This window comes from Zingiber officinale, chromosome 4A (genome assembly GCF_018446385.1).
Source record: "Zingiber officinale cultivar Zhangliang chromosome 4A, Zo_v1.1, whole genome shotgun sequence".
Lineage (NCBI taxonomy): Eukaryota > Viridiplantae > Streptophyta > Magnoliopsida > Zingiberales > Zingiberaceae > Zingiber > Zingiber officinale.
The window spans coordinates 6,989,976-7,002,740 of record NC_055992.1 but is presented as its reverse complement, the minus strand read 5'-3'; the positions used below and the strand labels follow the sequence as shown (position 1 = coordinate 7,002,740).

General features: G+C 40.7%; 1 protein-coding gene across 2 annotated transcripts; it reads left to right on the top strand.

Annotated features, from left to right (window-relative positions):
• Positions 1 to 56: 56 nt before the first annotated feature.
• On the top strand, positions 57 to 1,408 carry LOC121969430. 2 transcript variants are annotated; one of them, XM_042519534.1, is made up of 4 exons: positions 57 to 256; positions 334 to 938; positions 1,029 to 1,128; positions 1,236 to 1,408. In XM_042519534.1, exons 1-3 carry the CDS (start codon positions 163 to 165, stop codon positions 1,113 to 1,115), a joined length of 786 nt encoding a protein of 261 aa, XP_042375468.1. In that variant the 5' UTR covers positions 57 to 162; the 3' UTR covers positions 1,116 to 1,128; positions 1,236 to 1,408. The 2 variants fall into 2 exon arrangements, with proteins under 2 accessions (XP_042375468.1, XP_042375467.1); XM_042519533.1 differs by having other exon boundaries at positions 1,029 to 1,408.
• The last annotated feature ends 11,357 nt before the right edge of the window (positions 1,409 to 12,765 follow it).

Here is a 12,765-nt window from a genome sequence, read left to right as displayed (position 1 = left end):
AATTTGTTGCCTCTGTATCCTATTTAAGCGGATAGGAACCGAATCGAAACGTCCCTGATCGGTTGGATAGCAAATCTCCTCGATTCCGCTCCCGCCCATCCCAAATCCCTTCCTCTTCCTCCGGATTGAATCGGCTGCTTCTCGATTCCTCGGTTCATCGCCATGCCGCCGGGCCCGAGGAAGAGAAGAGCCGCCAAGCGCAAGAAGGAAATGGAGGAACGGATGAAGACCCCTTCCCCTTCCGATTCTCCCCGAGGTATCTTCTTTTTCTTCCCCTTTGGTTTGCTCTTTCGCCTTTTCTCTTCGATTCGTGGCATCGGGCGATTTCGACAGATGCTGGGCAGAGCGAGGATCGGGTGCCGCACGAGGGCGGAGAGGAGGCGGACAGACAGTCCCCGTCCCCGACAATTTCCTCCGAAGAGTGGTTTGGATCTGACGCTGCTGATAGCGCGGCGGCGGATAGCTCGAAGAACCCTAAAGGCGAGGACTTGGTCGAGGAGGATGGGCGGGAGTTGGCTCCCGCAGTAAAGGAAGTAGCTTTTCGGCCGGATGATGAATCAGCCGCTAAATCGAATGAATTAGCTGAATCTGAGAAGGAAAGCTCGAAACCCGCTGTGGAATCGACCATTTCCGTCGACAACGCCATCGATCTGACTGAGAGAAGCCAAGCGACGGAGTTTGCTGCTGGGGTTCTTGAAGAGACGTCGGGTGACAATACAGAAAGAGCTGAAGGGGTCTTCAAGTTCAATCACGACGGCGATGGCCATCAAGTTGCCGGAGGAGACGAGACTTCACCGGCGACCGAGGTGAAGCAGGCTGCTGCCGAGGTTCTCGACGGAGAAAAAGAATCGCAACTCCCCGACGTCGATGTGGCCGTCAAACACGAAGGCGATGGCCGTCAAGCTGCTGCAGGAGACGAGGCATTACCGGCGACGGAGGTGCTAGAGTCGGACTCTTGTGATTGCACACTACTTCTCTCGTTTCACTCAAATCAATGCACTGATTAGAGAATCTCTCATGCTACGCAGCTCCCGCATCGCTCTCCGCCGGTGGGTCGCCGCACAAATCAATGGTGGAATTGCTGTGGGTTGCTGGATTTTTTTCACGAATCCTGATGGATAATTTCAGGTACTTCAGTACCTTTCAAGAACAATTTTGTTGCTAATTTCAATGTGACGCAGCTGCAGTCATGTTTATTTTTGGAAAATAAAACAGTGGAATATGTTGAATTTCAGACGCCAAGTAAACTGAGTGATGATTTTGGTTGCTTGTTTATAAAAGCAGGTAAATAGCATGCACAATTTCGTAGCTCAAGTGTGTCAACTCTTTTTTCTTAAAAACAAAAATAAATGTCCTGTTGCTTTAGTGTTATTCGTCAATCTGTAGCAAGATACAGTCTTTGTTATTACTGGTGGTTCCTCCAAATCTCATACTAATGACGGATAGGTTTCTCAAGCAAAGATGATTTGATTCTAATGTAGTGCAAATAAACGTCCTATGGTCTGTTTCCCGTAGTCTAGAAGTGCTTTCTGGATTCAAGTGATTAACAAACCTTTTCTATTTCTACTAAATGCAATAAAAATATAGAGATCCGGATGATCCAACTTGCTCAACCCGATAAATTAAAAAAAATAAAAAATAAAAGTCAGCATAACGAATGCAAATAAGAAGATAAACCTACAAAACTCGGGATTGCGCGGACCGCAGGAGCGGGAGTTGGCGGCGGAAGTGGTCGAGGTTGGCAGTGACCATAGTACCGTTGGGGATCTTCGATTGATCAATTACAGCCGAATAAAATAGCAACTGAATTTTAATATTTCGTACCTAGTTAGTAAATTTTCAGTTTTCATTTTCTAAGCTAATTATCAAAATTTTCAACAATACTTGTCTATTTTTGCATTTTCTGCCTGTTTATATATATGTTCACAAACAAAGATGATACATTTACAAACATATGTATTACATATTTTCACAAACAACATAACACTTTCACACAGACAAACACATTATAACATTCACAAAATTGAAATTCAACAAAACGATACATTCACAAAAATGGAAAGTATATATCAGACCCAATCTAAACATGTATCAAATTAATCCAACAACAAAGTAAAAACAAATATCGAGACATCTCAAATAAAGTATAATACATTTGAATTTAATAATACAAAATATAATACCTCCTAATAAAGATAATCCATTTCAAAACTAGCTAGTAGTATTCAATCATGTAGAAAATATAATACCACAGATTATTAATAAAAGAATGAACAACTAATGATACATCATTAGAATTTTGACTAATATATTGAATTTAATAATATCAATAGTTTGGATAGAAAATTATTTTAAACACCTGAATACTAGTTTGGATATCTGCTTATAGTAATATATAGAATAGATCTATAATGTCCTGAAAAGATATAATACAATTAAATATGCATCTAATATGAAAATTAATAGATATATTTTACATATTTCATAAGTGATAAACAAAAGTAAAAGGTCAACATACCTCTGAGTCAGCTACTGATCAAGTATGGTCTTGAGGGTTCTGAGTCTCTTGAGAGTCAAAATAATGCGGCGTTTGACTCATTCGAGCCATGAATTCCCATATTTTCCGTCCAATTTTCTCAAGATGCATTTGGGATGATTGTTTCTCTTGAAAATCTCTTTCCAGGAACGAGAGTCAATTTTTCAAATCTTGATTTTCTTACTCTAAGGTATATACTCTAGCAAATGATCTAGATTTGCTAGGATTATCCCTAGCTCTAGAAGCTATTATTCGATCATATACAATTCTTGCCTGGGACCCAAGCTCATAGAGGGTGGAGGTCTTTTTTCTTTCCACTGACCACATCATAATAACTCTTATTTATCTGGTCGATGGATAAAATCTGCGTCTCACCTTCCTCTGTACTAGGCTGAGACGTCTATGCAACCCTAGTAGTAATTTCTTCCTATTTACATTAAAAAAATATTCTTATCGGATATTTATTAAAAAAGTTAATCATTGTTAACAGTTAAAAATTATCACGCATTGAAGGTATACTTGTCCGATGGAACGGAGGATACCCCCTAGTGACAATCTACGATACAACATAGTATGAGTCCATAACACGGACATAGATACACAGCGGAAGATAAAATATACCGATAACAATTTACACAATCCTCACACAATATAGAAAATATAAATGGCTGCGTGCCGACATGGCATAACACAACAAATTTCACAACCAAATAAAAGTACATTGCAAGACTAAAAACCACAAACAAAATCAAGTGCAAATACAAAATAGCAAAATATAATATGGAAAAACGCAATCTCGAGTGTGATGTGGGACTAACAACCAAAACCTCTGAGCGACATAACACATCCTCTATCTACTAACCTGAAAGACAAAGGAAAAGCAAGAGGTAGTGAGTACAACTACTCAATGGGTATAAGAAGATAGTACATGATACTAAATATGAGGAGAGCAAAGAATGCAGTCTTAAGTAAAATACTTACTATCAAAGTAAGAACACTGATATAATCGTCTGTTAACCAAAAACATAACTAACAATAAAATACTTCACTAACCTGCTTAACTAGGTATAACCAATAGACCGGGAGTACATACAGGATATCCAAATTTGCACGAATAAATACATAACTGCCATATAGTAAGCATATAACCAATCCTGTCTAGCGCAATAATATGCAATCATGAATGAGTCTCATGGACGACCAGAGTATATAAATATAAGTGTTCTAAAAATTAGCCTAGGCAGTCGCCTAGACTCTAGGTGTTCACCAGCCGCACTGAAAACATGCTAGTCGACCAGCTTAGGCGGTCATGACACCTAGGCGGGATTAGGCGGCCCTAAGCACCGACTAATCGGTCAAATCGTCTAGGCACCATGGAAACAGTCCATGGTCTTCATGATTTGTTTTAGTTTGAGCTTTTAAATTTAAAGTCCAATTAAAAAAATTGAAATGTAACCTTGAGTTTGTGTCCGATGATGATATTGAGTTTGTGTCTGATGAAGAACAAGTTGTTGAAAATTATGGAGAACAAGACGTAGAATAAATTTATGATATTTTATTAGTTGTGTAATTTTGAACTCATTTTAAATTTGAAGTTATTGTGTTGGAGTTATATAATGTGATTTATTATATAATTTATGTTGATATCGTAGAATCTGCCTAGCGACGCCTAGTCCCTGCCTAGGTGGCCTAGGCTCTAGGTGCTAGTCTAGTGCCCGACTAGCGCCTAGCAAATTTTAAAATCTTAATAAATAGTCATTATTTGCAGGAGAACACTCTACCACGGATGATCCCGTGGACAGTCAGGGTATATAAATAGTCACTTTCTACATGAGAATGGTTTACCACAAATGGTCCCGTGGGAAAATAGGATACATAAGCGAATGATCCTGTGGGCGGACATGATATATACATATACTAAGCCAAAATAACAAAATCAGCAGTAACAACCCATCCAAGGATAATACTTTCCAATCTACCCTATAGGCTAACTTCGCTAGCGTATAGGAATGAACCTGTATAACAATCAAAGGTCTAGTAGGATACTCGATATCCTACACTACGGTATAATCTTACTAATGTATAGACATGAGCCTACATAATAAGCAAAAGGTCCAGTAGGATACTCGATATCCTACCATACGGTATAATCTTACGAATGTATAGGCATGAGCCTAAAGAATGAGCAAGAGTCTAGTAGGATACTCAGCTATCTTGTTATGAACTATGTATGATAGGCCAATATCACTATCTGGTCTAATGGGCAGTTCAAATGCATAGAAATACAATAAGTAACAAGTCTATCAACATGTACCTAAGTACAACAATAATAATACAGTAATAATAATCACAATCAAGGGAATCCTAGTTACCTAGTCATAATATCTCATCTAACTCCCTAGTGTCATCATAATTACCGTAAACCAACGTGTTCAGAATCAAGTAGCCATAGATGCCATTACAAAGAAAATAACACAGTGGAATACTCTACCCCTCTACTAGGATAAGATATCTATCATGTATAGGTAGGTATAGTCTCGTTGATATATACATTCATGTAAGTATACATGAGTATACTTATAGGTACAAGCCTAAGTATATAACTAGAGTATGATGTACATGCACAAATATCAATCTGTAACTATACTATGGTCTAATGATATCATGCATACCCAAACAATACATGCACGAAAACAAAGGATATTAAAATAGATCAAAATAAAAGCTCAAGCAATAAAAGGTCAAGCTCAAGAAGTAACATAGAGTAGATATCAATGTAAAATAACTACTACTCAATCAAAGCAAATAATAGAATCATAAAGATCTAAAGAAAACAAGCAGGAACTACCCATCTCAAATGTAGAGTGTCATGCTCATCTTCAAGTCCGAAGGTCATCTCAAGCTTGAATATGAAACCAGTAATAAGTAACACAATCAATACCTAGATCTACCATAAATCAAATTATAAGTACTCAGTGATGGTTTTGATGTGATCAACTAAATCAAGTTAGGCTCTGCCTATTTGATGCCTTGCGTCTAAGTGTGTAGGGACTTAGGAACGCAAGAAGTCAAATGAAAGACGAGGCGGACGAGAAGGATGACACGGGAATCCAGTCAACAGGTTTGGTGCATCCGAGGGACGAGAACTGCAGAAGAGTACGTCGATGGAGAGAGAAGGATATGCGCGACATTTTCGAGGAACGATAAGCCAGAGTGGAAGATTACTCGAGAAGAAGGCTGGAGTTGGGTTCGAGTGAGTTCAACTCTGGAAGACCGGAGGATCATCTAATCGACTGGAGATGAAGATAGTGGCCGGAGATGATGCTAGCAACCAGAGATGAAGCCAGTGACCGAAGAAGGCATCGAATGAGTCAGCACTAGGCTGACTGGTCCGAGCACCCGAACCACCTAGTTCGGGTGCTTGGATCACCAGTGATCCTGTCCGAAATTTGAGTCAGACGGAGACCGACGGAGATGGCATTAGTGTTGATGGAGAGGCAACTTCACACACCCTGTATACGCACATCCCCAAATCTAACCCCCACGTGGAACTCCAAGATCTATAGTATGAGAACTAGTGGTAAGCGAACTTTGCACACACTCAGACAAGCACCCAGAACGTTAGAGACAAGAAACCAGGGAAAAAGTCCTTGGTGCAGGTCCTTCGATGCTCAAGTCTGGTCCTTTTCCCCCAGAAGAACAGTGTACTAAAGAAAAAGAACTGTAGAAGACGAGTGTGTATGTGCGCGTACCAGCTAAGGGAGAGGACCTCCCTTTTTATATGACTGTGCGTACTTGCTCAAGTCTGACCGATGTCAGGGGATGTCGGATGTCAGGGTCTATCGGGTGAGAGAGGATGTACGACAACATCTCATTGGTAGAAGAAAGGTTCTAATCTCAGGGAGTGGCAGACCACTAGAATATTCCCTGGCGGATGATAGTTATTCTCTGATAGGAGGTTACAATTCTCTAATGGTGACCGACCAGGAATTATGGCACTAGTGGCGCGGGTAGTTTAACTCCCATTCTTCCTTGACTGTTGATTACCACGTCCTCTTTAACTATTGACTACCACGTCCCTTTGACTCTTGATTACCACGTCCTATTGACTTTTGATTGCCACATCTCCTTGACTCTTGATTGTCACGTCTTCTTGATTCCTGACAACCACGCCCCCTTGACTCTTGATTATCACGTCTTCTTGATTCTTGACTACCACACCCCCTTGACTCTTGACTGCCACACCCTCTTGATTTCTAACTTCTTGGCCCCCTCGAGGCCCTCATTTATACACCATATCACAAGCCTCCCCTCCAAGTCTAGTTGAAGGAGGTGTAGGGGATCGGTGGTTGGCTAGAAGGGGGGTTGGATAGTTAGGTCACCCCAACTTTGATTTCTTCTCTACAAAAGAGTAGTGCATAGCGGAAATACAAAAACTAAAACAATGAAAGCAAACAAGAGAGAATACAAACGATAACACGATTCCTTTACATGGTTCAGAGATTTCTTGCTCCTCCTCCACGACGTGTTCTTGAGGTGAATGAACCCTTGATCCTTCGGTGGATCAGTTCTCGGCAATCTCCGGCTAGATCTTACTCCTTCTCGGTGGAGTACAACCTCTCACAAAGCTCTATTCCTCTTACAAGATGGAACTTAAGTTTGGAGAGAAAGAGTGGACTTGGAAGCTTTGGACAATAACAAACGAGTGATTCAATAATGATCAGTAACCTCCTTTATGCCCCAAAGCTCCTCTTTTATAAGTGGAGAGAGTTGATCAACAAATCAACTCAACCCGATACCAGTCGATTGATCCATGCATCAGTCGACTGGTGTGACCGTTGGACACAGCCAACGACACTCCGCAGAATCCGCGATCCTGTCAATGGCTATGTACCAGTCGACTGATCCCCATAGCCGAAAAGCACAGAAGCATTCTGTGCTCTTCGTGAATTTGGACCAGTGGACTGGTACTTTACATTTACTTACACTCATCCTCTCTGGAGTCGCCTTTGAAGCCTTCTTCCTTGGCCTTCGTCCCTCAGATGCACCCGAACCCGCGACTCCTCTCCATGCCATCCTTCACGTTGCCTTAAAGTCCGCTTCCTTTGGTTTCACTCCGTTGCTCCTCGTCCGTGGTCCCTCGGATGCACCATCCTTAACCGATCTCATGGACCCGAGCCATAGGATGTGCTTCCCAAGCTTAGCCGCACCAAGCTCCTCATGTGTGTTTCACCAAGTCCTGCAAGACTCAAACACATATCAAATACATATGAAAGCCTAACTTAAACTCTTTGACACACACATCAAAACCATGATCATACCGATCAAACTTGGGTCGATGCACCAACAGGAGGCTCAAGTCCGACTGACTAGATGCTGGTCCCTTTATTGCTCCCTCCGTCATGCAAGGGACTGGGGTGTGGTTGACTATCTCAGTAAAGGATGAATCTTGCTTGAGTACGAAGATGGCTAGCACTTTTTGCAAAGCGGCTCCAGTGTAGCTGTTAGCCAGGGGCCATTGACGTTTGAATGGGGACGATAATTCGATAGGTGGACCGAGAGGTCGTTGGTTGCGAGAGCATGCTCGCTTATAACTCGCTCTAGGGCGAGAGTCTAGAGAGTCGACTGAGAGGTCATTGGTCACGAGAGCAAGCTCGCATATAACTTGCGCTGGGGTGAGAGTGTAGAATGCCGACTGAGAGATTGTTGGTCATGAGAGCATGCTCACTTATAACTCACGCTGGGGTGAGAGTCTGGAATGCCAACCGAGAGGTCATTGGTCGTGAGATCATGCTCATTTATAACTCGTGTTGAGACGAGAGTTTGGAATACCGACCGGGAGGTCGTTGGTCGTGAGAGCATGCTCACTTATAACTCACTGCTGAGGCGAGAGTCTGGAACGCTAGCTGAGAGGTCGTTGGTCATGAGAGCATGTTTACTTATAACTCACGTTGGGGTGAGAGTCTAGAATGCCGAGCGGGAGGTCGTTGGGCGTGAAGTATGCTCACTTATAACTCGCGCTGAGGCGAGAGTCTGGAACGTCGATCAGGAGGTCGTTGGTCGTGAGAGCAAGCTCACTTATAACTCGCGTTGGGGGTAAGAGTCTAGACCGCCGACCGGGGCGAGAGTTTAGAATGCCGCGTGAGAGGTTGTTGGTCATGAGAGCATGCTCACTTATAACTTGCACTGGAGCGAGAGTATGAAAGACGACCGGGAGGCCGTTGGTTGTGAGAGCATGTTCACTTATAACTCGCACTGGTGTGAGAGTCTGGAACGTCGACCAAGAGATTGTTGGTCGTGAGAGCATGCTCACTTAGTCTCCCCCCCCCAGAGGCCACCTCTGTTACGAGTGCCTGCCCAAGCTACCTAGGTCAAGACTCTCGCTCAGGCAAGCACTCTGGCCTCCTCAGCAGTAACAACGTCTTCTCCTGTCCCCGCCCAAGTTCAGGAACAAACACCCTCCTGATCCCGCTCCTTCTCTTCCTCTGACTTCCTCGAGTCCGCCCTCTTCGGCAGCTCCTGTGCCCTCTTTTCGATCCAAGGACTGCTCCAAGGGGCGGTATTGTTAGAGTGTATACTAAAAGCTTAGCTTTTGTAAACTTTTATTTGTTGAAATAAAAGAATCACATTGGTCAATATCTACATTTATTTGTTAAATGTAATTGTTCAATTAATTTATATAGTAAACAACATGGTGTGTGGTGTCACACATAGAAGATCATGTTGTCGGTTCTTTATAAATTATAAATAGTTGCTCATGACTAAAATGGAAAGGAACAAACCATCGGAATAGTCGTAGTGTAATTAGGTATTAGTTTATCTTGATTAATAAATTACACTGGTACACTCTAAGTGTATTGGGTAGGACCATTTTAGGTAAGTTTTTTTTGTACTGACTTTATAAAAGAACTAGACCTTAGTTATTATGGAAGTGTGTGCTCTTAATCCTAATATAATAACAAGCACATATATTTAATATTTATTTCTTTGACTTATCAAAGGGTGAGGTTTAGCTCGATAAATCAATATACCTGATAAGTTGGGAAATGATATTACTTATAATGTGTGTTGTTGATTATAGAAGGAATCTGTGTCCTAGTTATCTAGGTTGAGAATGTCCCCAAGAGGAGCTCATAAGGATTGCCATGTTAAACCCTGCAGGTGGACTTAGTCTGACATGACAATGAAGTTGAGTGGTACTACTCTTGGAGTTAGATATTAATTAAGTGAGTTGTTAGTAACTTACTTAATTAGTGGACATTCGTTATCTTAAACACAGGGAGATTAACACACTCATGATAAGAAGGAGCCTATAATGTAATTTGGGATTGGTGCGGTAGTGTGATAATAACTCTCTAGTGGAATGAGTTGTTATCGATGAACTTGAGTTGTGTGTTCGGGGCGAACACGAGATACTCAAGCTCATCGGAAGGCTAAAACCAATTCCTCCTCTAGGTCCCTCTCGTAGCCTCATTAAAGCCTCAAGTCCATCAAAAGAAAGACCCATCTTGGTGTCCAAGAAGAGGGTCGGTCCATTGCTTGGTGACCAAGCAATGGCCGGCCACATTATTCTCTTAAGGGGCCGGCCCCTTTGCTTGGTGCCCAAGCATGTAGGGGTTGGCCACAATAATTCAAACAAGGAGGAGTGTTTTGAATTTTTAAAATCTTCTCTTTGTAGAAAACTACAAGTTTTAAAAGAGAGATTTTAAATTTTAAAATTTCCCTTATTTGAATTAGGCCACATGTTTTAAAAGAAAGTTTAAAAGGTTTTAAAACTTTTCTTTTTTAACCATCCTCGTGGTTTAAGAGAAAAAAGGAAAGATAAGTTTTAAAATTTAAATTTTCTATCAACATGTTAAAAAAAGAAATTTTATAATAGAAGTTTTAAATTTTAAAACATGGTTTTAATTTTTAGAACTTTCCTTTTTTAACTCTTGCTTTAGGAAAGAGAGCTTGTAAATTTTATAAGAGGATTTCTTCTTGTAAAATTTTAAAAAAATATATTTCCTTATCTTTGATGTGGTGGTCGGCCACCTTGCTTGGAGCCCAAGTAAGGGGCCGGCCAATTAAAAAAAAAAAATCATCATCTAATTGATTTGGTGATTGATTCAATCAAGAGGAAAGAAAAGGAAAATTAAAAGGGAAAAGGAAAAACTAGAGGAAGATTTTAATTTTTGTAAAAATTCTTCCCTTATTTGCCTTGGGCAAGTATTATAAATGAAGGGGTGAGGAGGTTTCATAAGACACAATTCTTATTCTCTTGGAGGAGTCTCTCTTGGTGTGACCGACCTTCTCTTTCTTCTCTCTTTCCCTTTGCTCTCTTCTCCTTGGTGGTGGTGGTGGCCGGATTTTAGAGGAAGAGGAAGAAAGCTTTTGGGTGGTGTTCATCTTGGAGGATCGTCACCCACACGACGTCCAAGGTAAGACGAGGAATACGGCAGAAGATCTCGAGGTCATTAACATACAAAGAGAAGGTATAATTAGCAATTGTTTTCCGCATCATGCTAGTTATTTCTTTTTGTAAGAATTCCAAACACAAGAGGCATTAGATCCAGTTTTTCGAATTAGTTTTTCGAGTTTGTGTTTTCTTCTTTTTTAAATCTGTGATTTGATTATTCTTTTTGGTTAACCTAGAGTTATTTAAGGAAATTAAATATTAACTTTCTTTAAAAGGCTTTGTCTAGGTGGTGGTGGTTGCTCCCATATCCAAGAAGGCCATGTGCCTCGCCATGCAGTCTTGGAAGCCAATTTTGGAAATTAATATTTAATGGAATTAATAACATAGGTGGATTTGAATCAATAGTGTTAAGTTCCGCTTGCGATTCAAATCTAAACCATTAAGAACAGATAAGTTAAATTTGGAATCAATGATGTTAAGTTCCGTCTGCGATTCCTAATTTAACTTCTAAAGAACACAATAGGTTATTTAAGGAAAGGTTCGACACTTGTACAAAAAATTTTTGTACAGAGGAACCGGTATGTTTTCCTAGGACTAACCAACAATTGGTATCAGTGCTAGGGTTTGCCTCTGTGTGTTTTATTTTTCAAATTAATTATGCACATGTCATACATAATTTAGGCAGGATAATAGTAGGATGTGCTAACTTTGTGGTTGCAGACTCCAACTATTATGACATTTAGATAATGTGTGTGATTGGACCCTTAAACATGTCAAGGGTATTATTTTGTGTGCATGATTGTATATATCAAATACAGCAGGAGTTGTATTATTTTTAGAATTTTATTTTTTGTTCGATCTAGAATACAGGTACATTCCTTTATGGAATATAGGATCGAAACATGTAAAATTCTATATTTGTCGCGGATCGTATCTTTGCAAGGCGTGGTACTATTGGAGGACCAGAGGCGCAGTGGAATTAGAAGCAAGATAGATGCGACAACACGACCCGATGGCGGTGGCTAAAGATGGCAGCAGCTAGGGTTGGAGCATACTGAACACAATGATAAAAAATGCCATAATAGTTGAAAAATTAATTTCCAAATTTATTACTTTTATTTACTGTGATGTTTATGTGCATGTGATGTATGCTAGCATAGGTTAAAATTCTCATTTTAAATAACTAAGTGGGAGAGGGATTTTAATAAATCCCATGGTCTCCATTACTGGTTTGTAAGTGATACAACAAGTTTGCGTGTTGGTTGATCTTGGAGTGATATATCTTGGAGTGCTTCGTCAACCTGAGAGATTCATGTTTTAGGGAGAGTCTTCGGACTTGATCCTGGGCAAACATGAACCTGATCCCCGGACATATGACGAAGCACTCCAAGATATAGATGCAGTATCTTGGCAAAAGACAATGAATTCGGAAATAGAATCTATGTATTCTAATAAGGTCTGGGAGCTTGTAGAATCACCTGATGGTGTAAAAGCCGTTGGATGCAAGTGGATCTACAAAAGGAAAAGAGGGACAGACGGGAAGACAGAAACCTTCAAAGTAAGGCTTGTTGCGAAAGGGTACACTCAGAAAGAGAGAATCAATTATGAGGAGACCTTTTCGCCGGTAGCCATGCTTAAGTCTATCCGGATACTCTTATCCATTGTCGCTCATATGAATTATAAGATTTGGCAAATGGATGTCAAGACAGCTTTCCTTAATGGAAGTCCATCCATATGAAGCAACCAGAAGAGTTCATTGAAAAGGGCAAAGAGCATCTAGTGTGCAAGCTCAATCGGTCCATTTATGGACTGAAGCAAGCTTCAAGATCTT